This window comes from Amblyraja radiata, chromosome 4 (genome assembly GCF_010909765.2).
Source record: "Amblyraja radiata isolate CabotCenter1 chromosome 4, sAmbRad1.1.pri, whole genome shotgun sequence".
Classification (NCBI taxonomy): Eukaryota; Metazoa; Chordata; class Chondrichthyes; order Rajiformes; family Rajidae; genus Amblyraja; species Amblyraja radiata.
The window spans coordinates 102,178,978-102,206,124 of record NC_045959.1 but is presented as its reverse complement, the minus strand read 5'-3'; the positions used below and the strand labels follow the sequence as shown (position 1 = coordinate 102,206,124).

Sequence of the window (27,147 nt, the reverse complement as noted above, 5' to 3'; positions counted from 1 at the left end):
CCCATCCCCACACTAACCTTTCTGTCCTGAGCCTCCTCCACTGTCAGTGGGAGGTCACATGCAGGTTGGAGGAACAGCACCTCATATTTCGCTTGGGCTGCTTTGAACGTTGATTTCTCTAACTTCACATAACCCCTGCATTTTCCTCTCCCTTGTGTGGAGTGTGGGAGGAAACCGGAGAACCCGGAGAAAACCCACGCGGTCACGGGGAGAACGCACAAACTCTGTGGTACCCGTAGCCAGGATCGAACCCCGGGTCTCTGGCGCTGTAAGGCAGCAACTCTACCGCTGGACCTTCCCAGCAAGCAAGCAAAGTATTTTACTTCAACAAGTTTATTTAACGCCCGTTTCAAAAGAAATGCCACAAACGGAACTCATGTGCATAACATAACATAACACAATTATTACAATGTGGCCACCAGATTTGATGGGAATCTAGCCAAACACCTGCATTCTGAGCAAGAGACGAATGTGTGGTAGGATGCCAAATATCTAGCTAAGTTGTTTTGCAACAATACAAACCAGATTTAGGTCAGTTCAGAGATACAGCGCGGAAACAGGCCCTTCGGCCCACCTAGTCCGCGCCGACCAGCGACCCCCGCACATTAACACTGTCCTACACACACTAGGGACAATTTTACATTCATACCAAGCCATGAACCTACAAACCTGTACGTCTTTGGAGTGCGGGAGGAAACCGAAGATCTCGGAGAAAATCCACGCAGAACGTACAAACTCCGTACAGACAGCGCCTGGAGTCTGGATCGAACCCGGGTCTCTGGCGCTGTGAGGCAGCAACTCCACCGTTGCGCCACCGTGCCAATGAATATCATAGCTTGGGAAAGATAGCACAAGGCTTAAATGATTATGGTATTTCACCTCCCCAGATGGGGGTAAACTAGGAGCCAATTGGAAGATTAATCTCTGGAGATTGTCACTGCTTGTTAGCTGCATGCAAGGAAAAGTGCATTCAGTCATTGCCGATGACATTTAAAATATGACAATGTGTTTTTTTTTTGGCGATTGTGATTCATTTCTGAGCCTGTGCTTTTGTTGTGTGCAGTGTCGAAGGAGCTGGGTGAAACGGCCAAAGCTCCACATAACCTTGGTCAAATTGATCATGCGTCACTTCTCACGCCTGTAGTAAGTGTGACGGATCTGAGAAATGCTTTAGGTCAATGCCATTGAAGGATATGCAGGAAGGAACTGCAGATGCTGGATTACACCATAGATAGACACAAAATACTGGAGTAACTCAGCGGGACAGGCGGCATCTCTAGATAGAAGGAATGGGTGCTGCTTCGGGTTGAGACCCTTCCGCACTCTGAAGCGTCAACAATTCCTTCTATCCAGAGATGCTGCCTGACCCGCTGAGTTACTCAAGCATTTTGCATCTATCTTCCATTGGAAGATGTTTTTGGTACAGACAAAAACCTTTGCCCTTTGTATCTGAAAGTCCTTTGTATCTGAAAGGACTCAAAGTGCTGGGGTAACTCAGCGGCTCAGGCGTCATCTCCGGAGAACATGGATAGATGATGTTTTGGGTCGGGACCCTTCCTCAGACTCCATGTTCTCCAGAGATGCTGCCTGACTCTAGCTCCCTGAGCTACTCCAGCACCTTGTGTCATGTTGTGGAAACCAGCATTTGCAGTTCCTTGCTTCCTTATTTCGTCTCTGCCCAGGCTGAGGAACACCAACACTGCGTAGCTATTCACAGCCGTGAAGAACAACATCATTAAAAGTCTGAAGATAGACACAATAAGCTGGAGTAACTCAGCGGGTCAGACAGCATCTCTGGAGAAAAGCAATACTGTAGATGACGTTTCGGCTAAAGATTTGCTGGTCTTCAATAAGATCCCCCAAAATCTTCTACACTCAAAGAATGGAGAAAGGGAAGAGGTGACCTTTTGGGTCAGGACCCTTCTTCAGACTCCATGTTTTCCGGAGATGCTGCCTGACTCAATGAGTTACTCCAGCATTTTGTGTCATATTGTGGAATCGTGGTATTCAGATTGAAGAAGGGTCTCCACCCAAAACGTCACCTATTCCTTTACTCCAGGGATGCTGTCTGACCCGCTAAGTTACTCCTGCTTTTTGTGTCTATCTTCGGTTCAAACCAGCACCTGCAGTTCCTTCCTAAACATTTTAAAGGTCCCATGGACTGAGGTCAGGATTGAGTAAATCCACGTTCGTACAGAATCTACCAAGCTTCGAAGTGAAAGTCAGCAAAATTACAAGAGATTCTCCATTGCAGGTATGTGTACTGCTTCCTAATTTTTCCTCAATTGACTACGTTCTGTGATCTTGTCGAGTTCTGAAACATAAAGGTTATATTTTCCTTTGCTCTTTCAAGATAAGGATCGGGAAAGTGTTGAGTTTCTCCCGAGTAGTGTTTCCACTGCATGAGCTCTGACATGGAGAGGTTTTCCTGGGAATCGACCGCCTCCGAATTCAAACCCAGTTGACAGGTTCTGGCCGACAGAGACCTTTTAGCGGCAACTGCTGCAAGGAAAAGAAACAATTACTTGACATAAAATTCCTTTCTAGATACATTCTTAAAAGCCTTTCCGCTAATGGGAGAGTCTAGGACGAGAGGTCATAGCCTCAGAATTAAAGGACGTTCTTTTAGGAAGGAGATGAGGAGAAATGTCTTTAGTCAGTGGGTGGTGAATCTGTGGATTTTCTTTGCCACACAGAAGGCTGTGGAGTCCAATGGCTATTTTTAAGACAGAGATGGATAGATTCTTGATTAGTGCAGGTGTCAGAGGTTATGTGGAGAAGGCAGGAGAATGGGGTTAGGCGGGAGAGATAGCTCAGCCATGACTGAATGGTGGAGTAGACTTGATGGGCCAAATGGCCTAATTCTGCTCCTATTCATTATGAGCTTATGAACCTTCATGCAACAAATGGGCAGCACGGTGGCACAGCGGTAGAATTGCTGCCTTACAGCTCCAGAGACCTGGTATTCGATCATGACTACGGGTGCTGTCTGTGCGGAGTTTGTACGTTATCCCTGTGACCGCGTGATGCCCCGGTTTCCTCCCACACTCAAAAGACGTATAGGCTTGTAGGTTCATTTGGCCTCGGTAAAAATTGGAAGTTGTCCCTAGTGTGTAGGATCATGCCAATGTACGGTGATCGTTGGTCGGCACGGACTTGGTGGGCCGAAGGGCCTGTTTCCACGAGGTATCTCTAAACTAAATCTGATGGTTAAAACTGGTATAATTCACCCATTGAACGTAACATGCTTTCATCAATTGTTTCTTTGGTAGCTAAAGCTTTGTTAGATTAATTGATTGATTGAAAGATACAGCATTTAAAGCAGGCCCTCCATCAATGTTACCAGAGGGCCAAGCCTCAGAATGAAAGGCTGTACGTTTAGAATGGAGGTGAAGAATTTCTTTAGCCAGAGGATGGTAAATCTTTTGAATTCATTGCCACAAACTGCTGTGACAATAGACAATAGACAATAGGTGCAGGAGTAGGCCATTCGGCCCTTCGAGCCAGCACAGCCATTCAATGTGATCATGGCTGATCATCCCCAATCAGTACCCCGTTCCTGCCTTCTCCCCATATCCCCTGACTCCGCTATTTTTAAGAGCCCTATCTAGCTCTCTCTTGAAAGCATCCAGAGAACCTGCCTCCACCACCCTCTGAGGCAGAGAATTCCACAGACTCACCACTCTCTGTGAGAAAAAGTGTTTCCTCGTCTCCGTTCCAAATGGTTTACTCCTTATTCTTAAACTGTGGCCCCTGGTTCTGGACTCCCCCAACATCGGGAACATTGTGGAGGCTAAGTCATTGGGTATTTTTAAAGCAGAGATTGACAGGTTCGTTAAGGGTGTCAAAGGTTACAGGGGAACGGCAGAAAAATGGGGTTAAGAGGGAAAAATAAATCCGCCATGTTCATATGGTGGTACAGACTCAATGGGCCGAATGGCTTAATTCTGCTTCCAGGTCTCATGAATCTTAGGAAATGTTCATTAAATAGATCAGGCAAATTAAAAATAAAAAGTCACATTGAGATATTAGGTTAACATTCTGTATGCTCCCAACTAAAGTAATTTGTCACCTCCTTCCCCACAGCCAACAATGGGCCATTGTGGGCTCCACCAATTCCTTGGTCATCGTTACTTTTTGCGTATCTTTCATTCATTTGTTCTAAGTGTCGTCTATTTCTCTCGTTTCCCTTGACCCTGACTCTCAATCTGAAGAAAGGTCTCGACCCGAGATGCCACCTATTCCTGTTCTCCAGATAGATGCTGCCTGACCCGCTGAGTTACTCCAGTTTTTTTGTGTCTGTCTTCAAAGTAAAGGGAGGATTGTTGGGCTGCACGTCATAGACATTTTAAGAACCGCTCTACACCCGCGCGCGATTGCCAGACCCAACTTGGGTGGTATAATTTCTATGCTAGCTTTGACCTCTTAAACAGCATAATATCAGATGATAATCCTTAGAACATAACAGTTTCACTCTCAGCCAAATACTGAACTGACCACTACACTTTCCAGTTCTCTACCAGTTATCATTTGAGGAATTCTGTTCTGAACGGCACAAAATCTTAGAAATGTATGAGAACATAGAACAGCACAGCACAGGAATAGGTGCCTCTAGTTTCCCTCTCCTCTGATACACAGTCTGTAGAGGGGTCTCAACCCAAAACGTCACCCGTTCCTTCGCTCCTGAGATGCTGCCTGACCCGCTGTTGCACCGGCATTTTGCGTCTACCTTCGGTGTAAACCAACATCTGCTGTTTCTTCCTACGCGGGAATAGGCCCGATGGCCTGCATTGTCCATGCCGAACATTACCTCGTTAAATGATCCATATCACTCATTCCTTGCATATCCGTCTGCCTATCTAAAAACCCTCTTACATGCCACTATTAGTTCTGGCCTGTTTCCATGCTGTATCTCTAAACTAAACAGCGCTGGAAAATAACTTGGCCGGCACGGTGGTGCTGAGATAGAGTTGCTGCCTTACAGTGCCAGAAACTTGGGTTCGATCCCGACTACGGGTGCTGTCTGTACGGAGTTTGTACGTTCTCCCACACTTCAAAGACCTACAGGTTTGTAGGTTAATAGACTTGGTATAATTGTAAATTGTGCCTCATGTGTTTAGGATAGCGTTAGTGTGCGGGGATCGCTGGTCGGCGCGGACTCGGGCCTGTTTTCGTGCTGCGTCTCCAAACTAAACTAAACCCTGACACTAAGGCAAATTGCACTCATACATGTCCAGACCAATAGCTAATAAGTGGGTCTTCTACACGTGATGGGTTCAAACACGTCAAAATATGTACATGTGATTTTACCTGCAACTTTTTTAGCTTTGTACTTAGCTTTGGTTTCAGAGATACAGCATGGAAACAAGTCCTTCGGTCCACAGAGTCCACGCCGACCATCTATCACCCATTCACACTAGTTCTATCTTATCAAACCTTCTCATCCACCCACTTACGACTAGGGGAAATTTACAGAGGGCCAATTAACCTACACACCTTCACGTCTTTGGGACGTGGGAGGAAACCAGAGCACCCAGAGGAAGCCCACGCGGTCACAGGGAGAACGTGCAAACTGCGTACAGATGGCGCTCGAGGTCAGGATCAATCCCGGGTCTCTGGTGCCGTGAGGCAGCAGCTCCACCAGCTGTGCAGAAATAAATGTGGCACCCTTGAATTTCGAGGTAACTATCTATAAATGTTAACGGAATTGATCAATTGTGGCATAATAACATTTTCAAATCAAATATTCAGAAATTATTGACATTAAGGCAGCTATATCTTTAGCTGCCGAGGTCACAGATGCTGAAATTTCCTTATCATACATTTCAGTCTTCCTTAAGTTGAAAACATTCTTTAAAGCCTGCCGCACTAGTCCCAATACCTCTTTGGTGAGTGTTAGATTTAATTTGAAATTGCCCCTCTGAAGGGCGGCACAGTGGCGCAGCGGTCGAGCTGCTGCCTTACAGGGGCATAGACTCAGTGTTGCTGTCTGTACGGAGTTTGTCCGTTCTCCCCGTGACCACGTGGGTTTTCTCCGGGTGCTCCGGTTTCCTCCCACACTCCAAAGGCGGACAGGTTTGTAAGTCAATTGGCTTGGTGTAAATGTAAAATTGTCCCTGGCGTGTGTAGGGTAGCGTTATTGTGCGGGGATCGCTGGTCGGCGCGGACTCGGTGGTGTCTTTAAAGTCTAAAGCTGCATGATAAGTTTTCCTTTAGCAACTCTGCTATTTAAACACAGCTCAATGAGATTGTTCAATATTTCTCACACAGTAATGTTCCAGATATTTATCGTTAGGTCAAAAGAGGAGCTAAGTAGGAGTGGGGGAAAAAATGGAAAGTAAAGCCAGATGTCTCAGCTCAGACCTGTTCCTTACATCTGACCACTGGAATAAAGCAATTCATGCCAATTGATCTATTCTGACACGAGGACATCACAGTTGACAAGGTCACGTGCATCGACTCTGATCAAGTGTTTAAGAAGGAACTGCAGATGCTGGAAAATCGAAGGTAGACAAAAATGCTGGAGAAACCCAGCGGGTGAGGCAGCATCTATGGAGCGAGGGAAATAGGCAACGTTTCGGGTCTAAACCCTTCTTCAGACTGATGTGAGGGTGGGGGGGCGGGAAGGAGAAAGGAAGGGATGGAGCCAGTGGGCTGAGGGAGAGCTGGGAAGGGGAGGAGAAAATAGGGACTACCTGAAATTAGAGAAGTCAATGTTCATACCATAGAAACATAGAAAATAGGTGCAAGAGTAGGCCATTCGGCCCTTCGAGCCTGCACGGCCATTCAATATGATCATGGCTGATCATACCACTGGGGTGCAGACTGCCCAAGCAAAATATGAGGTGCTGCTCCTCCAGTTTACGGTGGTCCTCACTCTGGCCATGGAGGAGGACCAGGACAGAGAGGTCGGATTCAGAATGGGAGGGGGAGTTGAAGTGCTGAGCCACCGGGAGATCAGTTTGGTTATTGCGAACTGATCAAGTGTCTTTTGATGCAATGAAGGAACATCGTGGTTCAGAGTGCTGGAGTAACTATGCGGGTCAGGCAGCATCTCTGGAGAACAAAGGTCAAGAGACAAACGGTCCCGACCCAAAACATCACCTATTCATGTTCTCCAGAGATGCTGCCCGACCTGCTATGTTACTACAGCACTTTGTGTCCTGTTGTGTAAAACCAGCATCTGCAGTTCCTTATTTCTACATTTTGAACATCCTGGTATTGCTGATAAGAAAGTTATAAAGGTACATAGTCCCTCGAGCAGCTTGGGACTATAGCAGAACAGATGGTGTAATATTTAATAATTAACTCATCAATTCTAATTAATTTGCCTTTTTATTCGTATCTATCTAACATCTAGTTTGCAACTTCACCGTGGCTCACCACATACCTGGCAGCTCCCCATTTCTCAGGCAGTCGCAGGAGAGGAGATCGTGGGTAAGACAATCGGAGCCTTCATCTAATTCAAAAAGATTTCTAAGTTCTTCCAGCGAAAAGCTGGCATGTTCTCTCTTCTTCTTCATGTCCACCACAGCCCCAGACAAACTCTGCTTACTGATTTGCCTTTGGTAGATTTTCTCCTCGATAGTCCCTGCAGTAGACGAAAAAGTTGTTTAGTTGCACACCAATCATTCTTTAGCACAACTCCCGTTGAACCCAAATGAACCACCACCAACATTAAATCATTGTGTTGGAAGGAACTGCGGATGCTGGTTTACAACGAAGATGCACACAAAAAGCTGGAGTAACTTAGCGGGACAGGCAGCGTCGCTGGGGAAAGGGAATAGGAGACGTTTCGGGTCTCGACCCTTCTTCAGCACTGAGTCTTCTTCTTCTGTCGTATGTCTTCTAGACCTGCAGCTCCGTTGAGGCGAGCCAGGCCAACGTGTCATCGTCCAGGCCTCGTTCACCATTCGGTGGCCAGTGTTTGGGGCAACTGGTGACTATGTGCTCCACTGTCTGTGTTGGGTCTCCACACTCGCAGGAGGGACCGTCCACAAGGCCCCACCTCTTCATCGCTACTCCATAGCGCCCGATGCTTGTCCTCAAGCGGTTGAGGGTTGTCCACTGCTTTCGGGGCAGGTCCTGGCCAGGGACGTCCATGGGGTCATTGATGTACTGGTGTAGCCTAGATGGTTCCCCTGACTTCCACTGGTCTCTCCATCTCGTCTTGACCCAGGCGGCCTTAGAAGCGTCAGCCGGTGTTGTGCAGAGCAGCTCTTGGGCTTGCGTGGCAAAGGGGCGCCGTGACTTGAGGCACACTCGTCGTGGTGTCTCTGTGACGATCTGATGGAGGAGGTGGGATTCACTGGTCTGTAGCTTTCGAGAGAGGGCCAGCGTGGCTGCTTCTCGTCTGATGTTGGCTGGGGCGATGCCAGCGAGTCCAGTGTGAAGAACGGTCTCGACCCGAAACGTCATCCATCCCTTTTTTCCAGAGATGCTGTCCGACCCGCTGAGTTACTCCAGCTTTTTGTGTCGATCTTCAATATTAAATCATCTTGGTCAAACGGAACTCCGAAACAACATCGATTCTACACACTAGGGACAATTTACAATTTTAACAAATCTGCACGTCTTTGGAGTGTGGGAGGAAAGGGAGGCACCCGAAGAAAACCCACGCGGGTCACGTACGAACTTCGTACAGACAGCACCCGTGGTTGGAATGGAACCCGGTTCTCTGACGCCGTGAGGCAGCAACTCTACCGCTGCGCCATCGTGCCGGCCTAAAGCACTTCTACCAACTGCGGCACTGAGCCGCCTTAGCTGATTTTGTTTTACAGACCGAACCCGGTACAACAACAAAATGCATCATTAAAGGAATAGTTAAACATAGCAGTGAAAATACTATCCATATTTTAAAACAATTACATGATTTTGAAGAAAATGTTATATTTATTAGAGTATTAGATGTAAACCGTTCTCATCAGTTTAGTCAAATCAGAACTACAAAATGAATCAGTGTTAAATGCAAGTTCACTAATTCCATAAAGCCAATAAAAAGTCAGTGAGAAACATGGAAAATCTGGGTAGCTCATGACGTGATATAAAATTACAATACAATACAATTTATTGTCATTTGAGCCTCAGTGAGACTCAAACGAAATTCCATTTCCACAGCCATACAAACAAAGACAATTTCCTACAGACATACAAACAATTTAATTCACACAAACATCCATCACAGTGAACCCACTGTGATAGAAGGCAAAGTCTTTTCTCTCCCCTGTTCTCCATTTCTCTCCCGATGTCCAAGCCCCAGGCGGGCGATGATAAGTCCCACGGCCATTTTAGGCCGTGCCGGGCGATTTACGGCCCCGCTCCCGGTCTAAAAGTCACAATGTTGGAGCCCCCGGCGGGCGCTGGAATGTCCCACGGCCATGAAGCCGTGCCGCGCGATGTACGTCCCTGCTCCGGGTTGTTCCAACCCCGCGACACGGGCTGGAGAAGTCGCGTTGCGGGAGCTCCAGGAAGCGGTCTCTCCCCCCGGACCCGCGAGCTCCCGATGTCCCGACAGTCCACCGGACCTGCGGCTGCGTTGCTGGAGCCTCCGAGCCCCAGGAGTCGAGTCGCAGCAGCGAGTCACCACCGCTCCCCACGCTCCGAGGCCGCAACTCCGCAGTCTCCCGAGCCCCCGGGTCGTTCAGGTTGGAGGCCGCTCCACGGTGCTAGGCCCCAACGACAACGGGAAAAGGTCGGGACTCCCGGACAGGGAAGAGATTTTAAACAGTTTCCCCCTCCACCCCCCCCCCCCCCCCCCCCCCCGCCACCCACATATACACATTTAAAACCAGTATTAAAAAAACACCAACACTACATTTAACTAGACAAAAAATAAAAAAAAGACAGACAGGCTGTAGGGGCCGCTGCAACGGGTGAGTCGCGCCGCCAGAACAAAGGAACTCCTCGATTACTGATGGTACGCCAGCCCAGTTCAAATATGCATCTTAATGACTTTAGGGTGGCATGGTGGCACAGTGATAGAGTTACTGTCTTACAGCGCCAGAGACCCGGGTTGGATACCGACCACAAGTGCCGTCTGTAAGGAGGTTATACATTCCCTCCGTGACCTGCGTGGGTTTTCTCCGAGTGCTCCGGAATTCCTTCCACATTCCAATGACGTACAGGTTTGTCGGTTAATTGGCTCGGGTAAAATTGTAAATTGTCCCTAGTGTGAAGGATAGTGCAAGTGTGCGGGGATTGCTGGTCGGTGCGGACTCGGTGGGGCCGAAGGGCCTGATTCCGCGCTGTATCTCTAAACTAAACTAAAGCTAGAAAGGTCCTGATGTGATGGGGTTGCATCCACTGACAAAAGGGCAGACAGATAGGGATAATACTGTAAACGTGTCAACATTTTCCAATGATTTGTGGAGGTTCATCGCGAAACTCCAATCATACATCAGCTGCTAAAAATAACGGACTGGATTTTCATAAACAGCCAATCTTTTCCATTTATAATTCAAATCTTGTATATTTATTAGAGCAGAGAGCACTACAAAGTTTCTTTCATGGTATTTTGGTTAAAAGGTTTCTAAATTTTGAAACTGTTTAGACACGTGGAATGAAATATGTCCAATTTAATGTTCTCGTTTATCTGTTCACGTTGCAAAAAAAACATGCCATCTTGTGGCTGTCTAGTCCAACTGATGTTATACGACAGGGATGATTAATTCTAGTTGGAACAATTCACTCTCCTGATAGTCAAGCAAACATAACCTCTTAACCCAGAATTAATTTCCTCAAGGTATGTCTACTTTGAAGTTCTCCTCCTCTCTCCTGACGAGAGTTCAGCAACATCCTCTCTCACTGCTCCCCCCTCTGTGATTCCTCCTTCCCTCCGACTCTACAACTACGTCTTAACCCAGAATGAATCACTTCAGATAGCCCTTGCTTTCTCCCTCCATCCCCTTCCCAGTTCTCCCGCTGGTCTTACTGTCTCCGCATACATTCTATCTTTGTCCCGTCCCATCCCCTGCCATCAGTCTGAAGAAGGGTCCCGACCCGAAACGTCACCCATTCCTTCTCCCCAGAGATTCTGCCTCACCCGCTGAGTTACTCCAGCATTTTGTGCATAACCTCTCACCATAGACATAAGGTGCTGGAGTAATTCAGCGGGTCTGGCAGTATCTCTGGGGGAAAAAAAGATGAAAAGGACAAAGAACTTCTCAACAACTGTGGCACGGTGGCGCAGCGGTAGAGTTGCTGCCTTACAGCGCCAAAGACCCGGGTTCGATCCTGACTGCGGGTGCTGTCGGTACGGAGTTTGAACGTTCTCCCCGTGACTTGCATGGGTTTTCTCCGGATGCTCCAGTTTCCTCCCACACTCCAAAGACGTACAGGTTTGTAGGTTAATTGTCTTTGGTTTAATTGTAAATTGTAAACAGTGTGTATAGGATAATGATAGTGTACGGGGATCGCTGGTTGGCGCTCACTCGGGCTTGTTTCCGCGCTGTATCTCTAACATTAAAACTAAAATATCCAGTATCTGAGATAAGAGATTTAATACAACTCGACGAACAAACCTGTAGTTAGTAGTCTGTAAGTGTGCACAGGCCTCCTCTGACCGTCCCTCCATATTCTAGCCATCGCCTTAGGGAACAGAAAAACACAAATCATTAAAATAACAAACGGGGACAAATGGTTACAACTGAATTACTCAAACTCGGGTGTAGTCTTATTGAAAATTACCTCCTGAATTTCAAATCTACAATTGGCACACTGTTTCTGTTATGTTTAACCAGTGTATACACGCACACAGGATCTGCAATACATAGTGACATTGCTCATGGATTTCGATTTAGTTTCAAATGTGCCCACATTTTAAACACAGAACGTGTTAGTGTAATTTAGGAAGATAAAACGCTTCATAAGTACACAGACTTCTGGCTGGTGGAGTGGTAGATGCCTGACAAATGAAATTTAGTAAAGAAAGGCGCAAACTGATACATTTTGGCAGGAAGGAGAACATTTTTAGTTTTTAGCTTATTGTCATGTGTACCGAGGTACAGTGAAAAGCTTTTGTCCAATATGTCCTTTTTAGCTTAGAGATAGAGCTCGGAAACAGGCCCTTCGGCCCACCTAGTCCGCGCCAACCAGTGATCCCCGCGCATTAACACTACCCTACACACACTAAGGACAATTTTACATTTACACCAGGCCAATTAATCTACAAACCTGTACGCCTTTGGAGTGTGTGATGAAACCGAAGATCTCGGAGAAAACCCACGCAGGTCATGGGGAGAACGTGCAAACTCCGTACAGGCAGCACCCGTGGTCAGGGTCAAACCCGGGTCTCTGGCGCTGCAAGGTAGTAGCTCTCCTGCTGCGCCACCTTGCTGCCTTATCGTACAATTTTACAGTTTGTAGGGGAAAAAGAGAGATATGGGTATGCTTGTGCTCAAATCTTTGACAGTGGTAAATGATTTACAAAATAGACACCACATGGGAACCTAGGTAGTCACAAAATGCTGGAGTGACTCAACGGGATCAGTCCGAAGAAGCCTCACCCATTCCTTCTCTCCAGAGATGCTGCCTGTCCCACTGAGTTACTCCAGCATTTTGTGTCTATCTTCGATTTAAACCAGCATCTGCAGTTCCTTCCTACACAAGGGAACCTAGGCTTTATACCAACGAATGTATCGCAATGAAAGCCAGGAAGTTATACTCTGGAGACGTTGTGTAAAACTACAGTACTGTGCTGCGCTGCATTTTTAAGCAAGGCAGGAAAAACACTGAAGAGGCTTTTGAAGAGATTTACTGGAATAAGTGAATGTAGTTTCACATGTGAACTAGAGAAACAGGAGATCAAAGGTGCAAGGAGAGATTTGACGGAGTGTTTATATTTGTGAAAAATTCAGAGTAAATCACGAGGAGCTATTTCCAACAGCTGAAGGATAAATAATTGTGGGGATACAGGTTTGAAGTGACTGTTCAAAGAACCAGAGTTGACATGCAAAATAATTTGTTTTTACACAAGTTATAGTTAGCATTGAGGGCAGCACAGTGGTAGAGTTGATGCCTTGCAGGTTAATGTTCTGCTCAACACTTGTTGTTAATCATCCAGAGTTGAACATCGCCTCAACAACAGTAAGAGCCACTCAATAGCCCAAGGGCGGCACGGTGGCGCAGCGGTAGAGTTGCTGCCTCACAGCGCCAAAGACCCAGGTTCCATCCTGACTACAGGTGCTGTCTGTACGGAGTTTGTACGTTCTCCCCGTGACCTGCGTGGGTCTTCTCCATGGGGTTCCTCCCACACTCCAAAGACGTACAGGCTTGTTGGTTTTGTAAAATTGTTAATTGTGCCTAGTGTGTAGGATAGTGTTAGTGTACGGGGATCGCTGATCAGGGCGGACTCGGGGGCGAGCCTGTTTCCTCGCTTTAAAAGAAACTCCTCAGTGTCACGGAGAAAAACCAAGTCAATCTAAAAAATAATAACATCGATTTGATGGGCCGAATTACCTCAATTCTATACTATTATTCAATGATTCCCCCCCACCCCCCACAGCATTCATCTTTTGGATAGCTCTTGAGGATATAAATCCTACTACCTTTAAAATGCAATAACCAAAAAGTAAGAGGAATTCTTATGCCTGCCCCAATTGGGATTGGTATCTACAATGGGAAATGATTGAGGAGCAATAGGGATGGGGAGATGCACAAACAGTATACAAATATATATAACGAGAGAGAGTTTTCTTCTTTCCATTTTAGCTTGGAATGGATCACACAAGCTTTTACAGCACAACCTAATACACTTGACATGATGTAGTAAAGTGTAGTAAAGTGTCTACTCCTCCTCTCAGAGACAATTAAGTTGTTATAGCACCGAGAAGGACCAATTGGCATATTAGTTTAGATTTGTTTACTTTGCAGGTGCAGCGCGGAAACCGGCCCTTCGGCCCACTGAGCCCGCGTCCACCAGCAATCCCCGCACACTAACACGATACTACACACACTAGGATCAATTACAATTTTACCAGCTCTCATCCCTGTAAGTCTTTGGAGTGTGGGAGCTCCCGTACACACTCCATACAGACAGCACCCGTAGTCAGGATCGAACCCGGGTCTCTGGCGCTGTAAGGCAGCAACTCTACCGCTGTGTCACCCTGTCCTGCACTTATTTCTATGCCCTTGCCATGAAACATAACAAATAGAAGCAGTAAAGCTTTTCACTGTACCTCAGTACACATGACAATAAACTAAACTAACTAACTAACTAACAAGAGTAAGTCACTTGATCTCTCTTGCCTGTTCCACCTTTCAATACTATCAGTTTCTTGGTTCCTCAATGGCCTTCACAGCAAGGAGTTGAGTATAGGTACTTCTTGGTACTACTGCAGTTATACAGGGCCCTAGTGAGACCACACCTGGAGTATTGTGTGCAGTTTTGGTCACCAAATTTGAGGAAGGACATTCTTGATATTGAGGGAGTGCAGTGTAGGTTCGTGGGATGGCGGGACTGGGTTTGTGTACACTGGAATTTAGAAGGATGAGAGGATATCTTATTTAAACATATAAGATTATTAAGGGATTTGTCACGCTAGAGGCAGGAAACATGTTCCCGATGTTGGGGGAGTCCAGAACCAGGGGCCACAGTTTAAGAATAAGGGGTTGGCCATTTAGAACGGAGATGAGGAAAAACTTTTTCACCCAGAGAGTTGTAAATCTGTGGAATTCGCTGCCTCAGAAGGCAGTGGAGGCCGATTCGCTGGAAGCTTTCAAGAGAGAGTTAGAAATAGCTCTTAAAGATAGACGGGTCAAGGGATATGGGGAGAAGGCAGGAACGGAGTACTGATTGTGAATGATCAGCCATAATCACAGTGAATGGCGGTGCTGGCTCGAAAGGCCGAATGGCCTACTCCTGCATCTATTGTCTAAGTAATATATCCATTAACTCCTTTAATACCTACAAGGAACCACACTGATGTAGCAATCAAGGTCAATCTATTTATTTCTTTTCAGCATAAAAATATTAATAATTATAGGTATTGGGGTTTCAATTATAAACAAATGAACTCAAATCCATTAATTGCATTTTTATATTCTATATTCGTTGAATATATGTCACGAATAACAGTCCAAAACAACTATTCAAAAACTACGTTAAGATTCACAACACGATTTGGCAGTTATTTTACACTAAGATCTTTGTTTAAATTACAACACGTTTTCTGAACGCCAGAGTCAAGTCAAGTCAAGAGAGTTTATTGTCATGTGTCCCTAGATAGGACAATTAAATTCTTGCTTGCTGCTGCACGACAGAATATTGTAGGCATAAATATTAAAGGCTTTAACCAACACACACACTTGATGTTTCTGGACTACCTTCACAATCACTGAGGTAGAATAAGAAGAAACATAGAATGAAGCTCTATGCTTTTTATCCTGAGATAATTGAGGGTTTGAATTATAACAATAGGTTGGTCTTTCTAACGGAGCACAGGAGGCTGAGGGGTGATCTTATGGAGCGGTGTCTATGAGGCTATCGCCAGCCATCTTGATTGTCTTGCCATTGGATCCAGATAGGCCGGGACGAGAGAGTGAGGCTGATGATCTACGAGACTCTCCCTCACTTTAATCCAAGTCAAGCGCAAGTTATGACTTCAGGACCCGACAGTGAAGTCCCCAGCATCTACACCCTCCTTCAGAAAGCCCAAGCCAGATGGGCCGGCCATGCCATCCGAATGGCAGACCATCGGCTGCCAAAAACAGCTCTTGTACAGAGAACTGTGTCAGGGCAAGCGCTCAGTTGGGGGGCAGAAGAAACGCTGCCTCAAAGTGTCCCTCAAAGACCTTAACATCAATCTCAATAATTGGGTAAGAGTCGCTTGCTCTGGACCGCCCAACTAGGCGAAGCAAGATCACCACCAGCTCAGAAGAAGCGCACCGCAGAAGCTCAGAGGAAACGAGCCGGCCACTTCAACTTCTACTGCAGCACCCACCCAACCGTGTCCCGTATGCTGGCCAGCCTTCCGAGCCCGGATCGGTCTCGCCAGTCACCTCCGGACCCACAAACATAAACACTGAAGTCATGGTCTTCTTCGACCACGAAGGACGAACAACAACATAGAAACATAGAAAATAGGTGCAGGAAAAGGACATTCGGCCCTTTGAGCCAGCACCACCATTCATTGTGATCATGGCTGATCGTCCCCAATCAATAACCCGTGCCTGCCTTCACCCCATATCCCTTGAATCCACTAGCCCCTAGAGCTCTATCTAACTCTTTGAGGAGGCATGGATCGGATAAATAGCCAGTCTTTTACCCAGGGCAAGAGAGTCTAAAACCAGGGGGAATAGGAGGGTAGACACAACAAGCTCAGCGGGACAGGCAGCATCTCTGCGGAGAAGGAATGGGTGATGTTTCCGGTCGAGACCCTTCAAATGTCACTGATTCCTTCTCTCCAGAGATGCTGCTTATCTCTCCAGGTCCCGCTGAGTTACTCCAGCTTTTTGTGTCTATCTTCGGTTTAAACCAGCATCTGCAGTTCCTTCTTACACATTAAGGTGAGAGGGGAAGGATTTAAGAGAGACTTGAGCAGCCGCCTTTTCAGAGGGTGGTGCATAAATGCAATGAGCTGCTGCTGTACATGGTAGAGGTGGCTACAGTTTAGTTTACAGATACAGGGCAGAAACAAGTTCCTTCAGCCCACTGAGTCGGTGCCGACCAGCGATCCCCGTACACCAGAACTATCCAACACACTGGGGCCAATTTACTACCTTTACCGAAGTCATTTAACCTACAAACCTGTATGTCTTTGGAGTGTGCGGAGGAAACCAGAGCACCCGGAGAAAACCCACCTGGTCACGTGCACAAACTCCATACAGACGGCACCGCTTGTCAAGATCGAACTTGGGTTTCTGGAGCTGTAAAGCAGCAACTCTACCGCTGCACCACCGTGCCGCCCCGCACTTTTAAAAATAACAGGTACATGTAGCAATGTCACAACATTTTGAGATTTAAAAAATCAAGTCTGCAATTTATCCCATCAGATAAAGCATAAAAAGAAGTTTAATTTGACACCTAATTCACTTTCATATCTTCAGTATTAAAAAAGTTATGGCTATTTTCATACTCGGAAATTAGCATCTTGTTCCCTATTGCTTTTCCATTGCCTTAACACAAAAGCTGTGATCAAGGACAGTCAAAAGCCCATAACTTTCTTAAAAATTAAGAGAACTGAATACAATTTTCAGTTATTATAGATTGAAGCATACTGAAACAAATATGAAACAATCTTACTTGGATGACCTGAAATTAAAGCATATAATTAGTTAGTTACCTAATTGTAGCCAATTATAAATTCAATTACTAGATCTAAACATCTATCTATTTCTTAAGAAAAGATTAACATTTGTAAATAGCCCAAGTGTCCAAATAACATTCACACAAGAATTCACAATATAACATGATTTTTAAATCTCATTGTCATGAATTTATAGGCCAAATGGAAAGATTTTCAGATTCAGATTCAGATTCAGATTCAACTTTAATTGTCATTGTCAGTGTACAGTACAGAGACAACGAAATGCAGTTTCCCGTAAATTAATGGCCATTTAAATCATCTTACGAGTGGGCTTTTGTGGAACGCGATCGATTGGAACGTTGCGGTTTGCGGTGAATTTGAACCCCATATCGGCAGGAAAAACACTGCCGGTTCATATAATCACATTTTCGCCAATGAAATTTGGATTAAAGTCATCCTAAGAAGCAAGAAGCAAGTTTATATGTAAAATAAACAACTTACCTTATGTTTTGTCCCCTACGTGAGATCTGTCCCGTCGTCGTTAGAAGTAGCTTTTTTATTTTACTCCAGCGATTAAATTGTCCCGCGATTTCTTTAAAAATCTTCCGAGAACGGAAGTCGGAACGATTTTTCAGCATTAGGTAGTAGCCCGAGAAAATATATCTCGGACAGGCAGGAGAAAACGGCATTTTAATCCCGCCCCCACCCCCCAAAGGCGCCAAAGTCGCGCACATGGCCAGTGGCAGAACTGCAGCGCCGCTGAAGGTAGGTATTGTAACATACCTAGTACATGGATAGGAAAGCCCACCGACCAGCGATCCCAGTTCATTAACACTATCCTACACACACTAGGGACAATTTACACAGACACCAAGCCAATGAACCTACAAGCCTGTACGTCTTTGGAGTGTGGGAGGAAATGCAAAGATCTCAGAGAAAACCCACGCAGGTGTGGGGAGAATGTACAAAGTCCGTACAGACAGCACCCGTAGTCAGGATTGAACCCGGGTCTCCGGCGCTGCAAGCGCTGTAAGGCAGCAACTCTACCGCTGCGCCACCGTGGCCGCCCGAAAATGTTGCCTCTATCTTCGGTGTAAACCAGCATCTGCAGTTCCTTCCTACACACCTTTCAATGGCATTGATCTAAAGCATTTCTCAGATCTGCCACACTTATTACAGGCGAGAGAAGTGACGAATGAATAATTTGGCACGTGGAGTTTACTTGGAGCTTTGTACGACAGCTTGGCAGTTTCACCCAGCTCCTTGTACCCGGCACAGAATAAAAGCGACAGGCTCAGAACTGCCGACACATTTCAAACATTAAAAAATCAGGTTAAAAACGTTACCTGAACATCATTTGCTGGATTCCAGTCGATATCATACAGAATTAAACGAGATGCGCCAATCAGGTTTAGTCCAACTCCTCCTGCCTTTGAGCTGAGCAAGAAGATAAATTTTTCGTTGTGCCTGCTGTTAAAGGATTCCACAATCTGCTGTCGGTGGCTGACAGGAGTATGCCCATCCAGTCGAGTATAGCTGTATCCAAATAAGTTGCACATTTCTTGCAAGATGTCCAACGTCTGAGTGTAATTTGAAACCAACACAACTCTGCAACGGAGAAAATTCAAATTAAAACAAGCCCCCATAAGAATGCGATTGTAGTTCTTACAAAATATCGTGCTGTTTTCTCGAGCTTGTGCAAGGCGCTGGTGAGGCCACAATTTTTCCAGTTCACCCCGTTATAGGACAGATGTTGTTCAACTGGAAAGGGTTCAGAGACGATTTACCAGGATGTTGTCAGGACCCGAAGGACTGAGCTATAGGGAGAAGTTGAGCAGCCTAGGACTTTATTCCTTGGAGCGCAGGAGGTGATCGTATGGAGGCAAAATCGTAAGAGGAATGGACTGGGTAAATGCACAGGGTCTCTTGCCCACAGTAGGGGAAGCAAGAACCAGCGGTCAATAGTCTTAAGGTGAGGAGGGAAAGATTTGATAGGAACCTGAGGGGTAGCTTTTTCACACAAAAGGGTGATGATGGGTGTATGGAACAAGCTGCCGGAGGAGGTAGTTGAGGCAGGTACAATCGCAACATTTAACAAACATTTAGACATGTACATGGATAGGACAGGTTTAGAGGGATATGGACCAAACACTGGCAGGTGGGACTAATGTAGATTGGTCGGTGTGGGCAAGTTGGGCCGAAGGGCCTATTTCCACGCTGTATAACTCTATCTTTGGTACATGTAAGTGCAACCTTGTGAGAGAAAACAGCATTCTGACCATAAGTCATGAAGTCATGAGGGTAAACATTTTTTACGGGAAAACAATGGTGGGAGCCAGCAGGCAATCCGGGATTCCACATCTATTAAAATTAGCTGACTAATCTTGCAGCCCCTACTGGTTAATTTGTCTACATCCTTGTTGTGAAATTCAGACACAAAATTATAAAGTGTGAGTGTAAATAAAGTTAAGTTAATGATGTTTCAAGAGGATAATTTGTTAACAAAATCGTCGCTGACATGATTTCATTTTACCCTGTGCCTTCCACCATCAAGATCATAATTGTAAAGCAGATTACTTTAACTTGGCAACATGTTTGGCACGGACATTGTGGGCCGAAGGGCCTGTTCCTGCGCTATACTGTTCTATGTTAAACTAGAAACAATGAGCAGTTCAATATTGGATTTTTAAAAATTATATTTCCATTAACTTTCTTTGAAAGATCATTTGAGAAGGTTAAAAAAGGCTGGAGGGAGTTAAAGGTTGAATGTGTATTTGCACGCCTACAGCTCCCTCATGTGGCCAGTTTTACTTAGAGCTTCAATTTAACAATACAAATATTTTAATTTCAAAGATGCATCAACTCTGTGCTCCATCAATTTCATAGGTTTATAGGTTCTAGGAGCAGAATTAGGCCATTTGGCCCATCAAGTCTACTTCTCCATTCAATCATGACTGATCTAACTTTCCCTCTCAATGCCATTTTCATGCCTTCGCCCCATAACTCGACACTCGTACTAATCAAGAAACTGTCAATCTCCACCTTAAAAATATCCATTGACTTGGCCTACACAGTCGTCTGTGGCAATGAATTCCACAGATTCACCGCCCTCTGCTTAAATAAATTCCTCCTCATCTTCTTTCTCAAGGTACGTCCTTTTATTCTGAGGCTATGGCCTCTGGTCCTGGACCATCCAATAGAAACATTCTCTCCACATTCACCCTGTCCAGGTCTTCCACTATTCGGTAAGTTTCAAAGATCTCCCCCTCATCCTTCTAAACTCCAGCAAGTACAGGCCTTGTGCCATCAAATACTCATCATATGTTAACCCAATCATTCCTGGGATCATTCTCGTAAACCTCTCCAATGCCAGCACATCCTTCCTCAGTTATGGGGCCCAAAGCTGCTCACAATACTCCACATGCAGTCTGACCAGTGTCTTACAAGGCCGTATAAAAATATTTCCTTCTGTGCATTTAAACTAATTTCCTGCAAATCAACCTATATTTACATAGGACAATTAGTGTAACAGAACATAGCATGTTACTTAACAAGTGGGATAGCACTTAGACCATTTTTGATTCAGAGCTATAAAAGTCACTATCTGAACAGATGTCTAAAAGTGTAGTCAAGGAGGCGAGTATCAAGAAATAACTCAGAAAAAAACACTTGACAGACTCTAGGGACAATCCCTTGATTCCCTAGCCCTAAGAGCTAAATCTAACTCTCTCTCGAAAACATCCAGTGAATTGGCCTCCACCGATTTCTGTGGCAGAGAATTCCACAGATTCACAACTCTCTGGGTGAAAATATTTTTCCTCATCTCAGTCCTAAATGGCCTACCCCTTATTCTTAAACTGTGACCCCTGGTTCTGCATTCACCCAACATTTTTCCTGCATCTAGCCTGTCCAATTCTTTAAGAATTTTATATATTTCTATAAGATTCCCTCTCATCCTTCTAAATACCAGTGAATACAAGCCCAGTCGACCCATTCTTTCATTATTTGTTTATCCCGCCATCCCGGGAATTAACCTGGTGAACCTACGCTGCACCGTCCACACAGGAGGAGTCAATAAACATGTGACCTTATCTTTGCGAATCAATGTGTGGCAGATGCATTCATAGGCAATTGAAAAAAAATTATGTATATGCACAAATATTTTGTAAATCATTATTAATTTAAATCCAGCTTTTCCCTTACCTCTCCGCTGAACTCAATGCATGAATACTGGCTAAAAGATCTTTCAGTACATTTAGTTTCCCTGAATTATTTGCAATTAATGCGTCTGGTTGGTAGCTCATCGGAAAGATGCTGGTCAGATCTCTGTACGGGCTGATTTCCAACTGTTGGTCAATATCAGGTTTTACGGAGTCTTTCTCATGTTGCTAAGGGAGTAAAGAAACACAAGTCATTTATCTCATTTTAACTGATGTGCCACAAACCTGAATAGTTTTCAACGATTCAATGCTACTTTGTCATATGTACTTAGATCCAGTAAAATGCTGTGTTGTGCTGTAAATTCAGACCTCACCGAGGCAGTACAGAAGAGTCGCCACGTTTCATTCATTTATCATGCATGGAAGAATTTTCCTTTCAGAAATATTGGCTCTTAAATAGCAGGTCTCACTCTTTAGTTTAGTTTAGAGATACAGCGCGAAAACAGGCCATTCGGCCGACTGGGTCCGCGCCGACCAGCGATCATCCCGCACACTAACACTATCCTACACACACTAGGGACAGTTTACAATTACACCAAGCCAATTAACCTACAGTCTGAAGAAGGGTTTTGGCCCAAAACGTTGCCTACTTCCTTCGCTCCATAGATGCTGCCGCACCCGCTGAGTTTCTCCAGCACTTTTGTCCACCTTCGATTAACCTAGAACCTGTACGCCTTTGGAGTGTGAGAGGAAAGCAGAGAAAACCTACGCAGGTCACGGGGAGGACGTGCAAACTCCATACAGACAAGCACCTGTAGTCATTAAACTAACGGATAGCCACAAAATAAGATCATAAGTGATTGGAGCAGCATTGGGCCATTCGGCACACCAAGTCTATGCCATTCAATCATGGTTGATCCATCTCTCCCTCCTAACCCCATTCTCCTGCCTCTCCCCATAACCTCTGACACCTGTAATAATCAAGAAGTAACTCATGCTGGAGTAACTCAGCGGGACAGGCAGCATCTCTGGAGCAAAGGAATGGATGACGTTTCGAAGAAGTGTCTTGACCCGAATTGCCACCCATTCCTCCTTTCCTTCTGTCCCGCTGAGTTACTCCAGCATTTAGTGGCTATCCTTGGTGTATAACCAGCATGCTTCTATACCACTAGTATAGTACTTTATACTTGGAGAAAGTAGCAATTTCTTCCTACACATAAAACTAAAGGATCCTTTTGATAAATTTGCAAAAGATTTATATACCTGGTTTATCTCCCAAAGATTCACACAAAGCTTAAAGCACCTCACAATTCTGAGGTCCCTAATGTGGAGTATGTGTTTAGTCCATGAGGCACCCCGGTGCCCCTGAGCAACTTTGGTTAGTGGGATAGATATCACAGGGATGATGAAATAACTGCTTTAAAAATACTATCAACGTTCCAAGAGATCTTCAAAAGTAACTGCAGAACATGGGGAAAAAAAATTCTGAGGACCTCAATGTATTAAATATTCAAACACCTTAACAAGGATATACTTTAAAATAACTTCTGTAGGCATGAGTGGTGCACAAGCAAATGTTGCTACTTAAATTACCAGGTTTCTATGAGAACATGTACAAGGAATGTTATCAAGGAAAGTTATCAAATTGCCTCCTAATGAGTAAATGAAATATAAACAGTATGTTTAAATCAGTATATTTCTTGCTGTAGACACAAAAAGCTGGAGTAACTCAGCGGGACAGGCAGCATCTTTGGAGAGAAGGAATGGGTGATGTTTCGGGTCGAGATCTTTCTTCAGACCAGATCTTGCTGAAATTGGATATTTCTTGCTGTTTTAGGGAGACAATAGACAATAGGTGCAGGAGGCCATTTGGCCCTTCGAGCCAGCCAATGTGATCATGGCTGATCATCTCCAATCAGTACCCCGTTCCTGCCTTCTCCCCATATACCCTGACTCCGTTATCTTTAAGAGCCCTATCTAGCTCTCTCTTGAAAGCATCTAGAGAACCTGCCTCCACCGCCCTCTGAGGCAGAGAATTCCACACTCTTATTTACATTATGAAATATTAAATTACTATTTACCATTTTACAGTTTTTTTTCGTGGTTATGAAATTGTGCTTAGACGTCTGAAGGAATCTGAAGAGCTTGCATCTCATTGTGTTCATCAAGCACAAACACAATAATAATTTGAACAGTTCACATTTGAAGTATGACTTTTGATGCGCAAAGAACAAAAATGCGCTAAATCACTTTTAACTTCTGCTTAGAGCTCCAAGGGGCAGCACAGTGTGTGTAGGATAGTGCTGGTGTACAGGGTAATCGCTGGTCGGCATGGACTCGGTGGGCCGAAGGACCTGTTTCCGTGATGTACCTCTAAACTAAACTAAAACTATGTGTGGGAAGGATCTGCAGATGCTGGTTTAAACCGAAGATAGACACAAAATGCTGGAGTAACTCAGCGGGACAGGCAGCATCTCTGGAGAGAAGGAATGGGTGACAAAGAAGGTCTGAAGAAGGGTCTCAACCCGAAACGTCACCCATTCCTTCTCTCCAGAGATGCTGCCTGTCCAGCTGAGTTACCCCTGCATTTTGTGTCTGTCTAAACGAAAACTATTCTTGGCCTAATAAATTCTTTAGTCGCAGCTTGATGAATTACAACATAATATTCTTACAAGCAACATGCCATACCGGCTCTTAGGGTATTAATGTCCATATGCACTTCAAACAAATACCTTTATTGTATTAAAGAGAAGCGTAGGGTGGTTGCAGAGTTTTTTCAGTAAGCCTATGCATATTAAGTGGAGACTGCTGTTCAGCTTTCCCTGTAGGAAAGATTTCACTGCACGAGACGACAGTAGTTTGTGGTAGAGTTCAAGCTGCAGTGCGGCCGGCCGACAGAAGATAATCCATTCAGTCTTTGGAGGGAGGTAATTGTTAATGATGTCTTGTGTGCGGCGAAGTATGAAGAGGCCAGTTAATCGGCAGAGCTCCGTTGCCCTTTCTTCACCCAGCTGCTTTTCATCCTGAAGACAAAAAAGAAATAGCAAAAGAGCAAAATCTGGAATGTTGAGCTGCAGACGAAGGAATTCCTGAATTAATGGGTTTTTAAACAAGACTGCAGTGTTTATTGTTCAGCTTGGGGCCAACCCATGGGCATTTTTGGACCAGGAATCCGACCAATTGTATCGGTAAGACTCGTATTTTTAAATTATTTCAGCTGAAACTATACTCTATTTTGATAGTGTTAAATATTTGGAGGCCTTAGAACCCAAATGAGCAAAGTCGGATTTGCTTATTTTATGACTTGGTTCATCATGCAATATTTTTTTGCATCTGGTTCTTTCTCTCACTGTCTCTTATTGTTCATCCTCCACTCTAAAAGCAACCAGCTGGTGGTGCATGTGGGTGGTCTGCAGGGAAGGGCTGAGAGAGCACAAACATCATGGACAATGAGCAGAGGATCCCTGGGATAATGCTTTATAAACTTACAAAAGTGTGGTGCAGTGGCAAAGAACGGTTAACATTTTAAACAGAAGAGGAAAATACACAGATAATGGCGATGCGGTGGCGCAGCGGTAGAGTTGCTGCCTTGCAGCGCCAGAGACCCGGGCACGATCCCAACTACGGGTGTTCCATCCCGACTCCTGCTCTTCGCACCTGGAACATCTGGCTGTGAAGTGCCGCCCCTTCTACCTCCCAAGGGAATTCACCTCCATTATCCTGACCGCGGTCTACACCCCACCCCAGGCAGACGTCCGTCTGGCACTGGAGGAGCTGCACGCCGTGGTCAACAAACACCAGACGTCTTACCCCGAGGCATTTACCACCATTGCTGGGGACTTCAATAAGGCAAACCTAAAGAAATCACTCCCTAACTTCCACCAACATGCCTCCTGCTGCACCAGAGGACCTAACACCCTCGACCACTGCTACACCACCATCAAGAATGCCTATCGTTCTATCCCTCGCCCTCACTTCTGTAAATCCGACCATACTTCTTCCTGCCTACAGGCAGCAATTGAAGAGCGCACCCCCAGAAGTGAGGACAGTACAGAGCTGGTCGGGGGGGGGGGGGGGGGGGGGGGGGGGGGGCGGGGGGGAGGGGGGCAGAGGAACAACTCCAGGACTGTTTGGAGTCTGTAGACTGGGCAAGGTTCAAGGACTCGGCAATGGGCTTGAACGAATACGCCACAGTCGTTACAGACTTCGAAAAGAAATGTGTGGAGGACTGCATCCCTACAAAAACCTTCCGAGTGTTTCCCAATCAGAAACCTTGGATGAACTTTGAGATCCGCATTCTTCTGAAGACCAGACACAAGGCATTCACATCCGATGATACAGTGGCCTACACGAAGTCCAGATACGACCTTGGTAAGGCCATCAAAAAGGCCAAAAGGGACTTCTGCTCCAAACTGGAGGATGAGACAGATGTTCAGCAGCTGTGGCGGGGCCTGAATGCAATCACCTCCTACAAGGCGAAACCAGGAGGCAGCTCGAATGTCGGTGAAACATCACTCCCTGACGAGCTCAATGCGTTTTACGCACGCCTTGATAGGGAGAATACTGATGTGCCTTCCCAAGCCCCCATTTGCTGTGATGGTATTTCAGTCTCAGTCACAGAGGCCGACGTCAGGAAATCCTTCAGAGGGGTGAACCCCCAAAAAGCACCTGGACCTGATGGTATACCCGGTCGTGTTCTAAAAACCTGTGCGGACCAACTGGCTGGAGTTTTTACGGACATTTTCAACCTCTCACTTCTGAGGTCTGAGGTCCCCAACTGCTTTAAAAGGGCATCAATAATACTGGTGCCCAAGAAGAGTAAGGTGACGTGCCTCAATGACTATCGACCAGTGGCACTAACGCCTGTGGTGATGAAGTGCATTGAGAGGTTGATCATGGAGCAAACCAACTCCTACCTCGACAAAGACCTGGACCCACTGCAGTTCGCTTACCGCCACAAGAGTGGATGCGATCTCGCTGGCCCTCCACTCCGCTCTGGACCACTTGGACACCAAAAACTCATATGTCAGGCTGTTATTCATCGATTACAGCTCGGCATTTAACACAATCATCCCCTCCAAGCTGGTTACCAAACTCGCAGAACTGGGTCTCTGCGCATCCCTCTGCAATTGGATCCTCGACTTCCTCATTCACAGACCACAGTCTGTTCGTATTGGTGGAAATATGTCAGCCTCGATAACAATCAGCATGGGAGCACCTCAAGGCTGCGTGCTCAGCCCCCTGCTGTACTCACTCTATACTCATGACTGCGTAGCCAGTCACAGTGCGAACTCCATCGTCAAGTTCGCTGACGACACCACTGTTGTGGGACGTATCACTGATGGGGATGAGTCAGAGATTAGAAGAGAGATCGAGCAACTGTCCATATGGTGTCAGCGCAATAACCTGGCCCTCAACACCAGCAAAACCAAGGAACTGATAGTGGACTTTGGAAGGAGTAGGAGGGGGACCCACAGTCAAGAACTTTAAATTCCTGGGCGTGCACATCTCTGAAGATCTTTCCTGGTCCGAGAACACTAATGCAATTATCAAGAAAGCTCATCAGCGCCTCTACTTCCTGAGAAGATTACGGAGAGTCGGTTTGTCAAGGAGGACTCTCTTTAACTTCCACAGGTGCACAGTAGAGAGCATGCTGACCGGTTGCATCGTGGCTTGGTTCGGCAATTTGAGCGCCCTGGAGAGGAAAAGACTACAAAAAGTAGTAAACACTGCCCTGTCCATCA

The 27,147-nt window shown here is 45.7% G+C and overlaps 1 protein-coding gene across 3 annotated transcripts in view; it reads right to left on the bottom strand.

Annotated features, from left to right (window-relative positions):
- Positions 1–317: 317 nt before the first annotated feature.
- The window catches only part of rad54b (RAD54 homolog B), a 130,516-nt gene continuing 103,686 nt past the window's right edge, over positions 318–27,147 (bottom strand). Inside the window, exons 9-15 of one of the 3 annotated variants that reach the window (XM_033020100.1) lie at positions 24,136–24,426; positions 21,447–21,631; positions 18,590–18,851; positions 11,520–11,586; positions 7,391–7,591; positions 3,684–3,686; positions 2,063–2,499 (exon numbers count right to left, since the gene is read on the bottom strand). In XM_033020100.1, the coding sequence (XP_032875991.1) occupies positions 2,282–2,499; positions 3,684–3,686; positions 7,391–7,591; positions 11,520–11,586; positions 18,590–18,851; positions 21,447–21,631; positions 24,136–24,426 (1,227 nt within the window). In that variant the 3' untranslated portion in view covers positions 2,063–2,281. Of the gene's footprint in view, positions 2,503–3,683; positions 3,687–7,390; positions 7,592–11,519; positions 11,587–18,589; positions 18,852–21,446; positions 21,632–24,135; positions 24,427–27,147 lie in introns of all 3 variants that reach the window. The other 2 variants (XM_033020101.1, XM_033020099.1) reach the window with 2 other exon arrangements.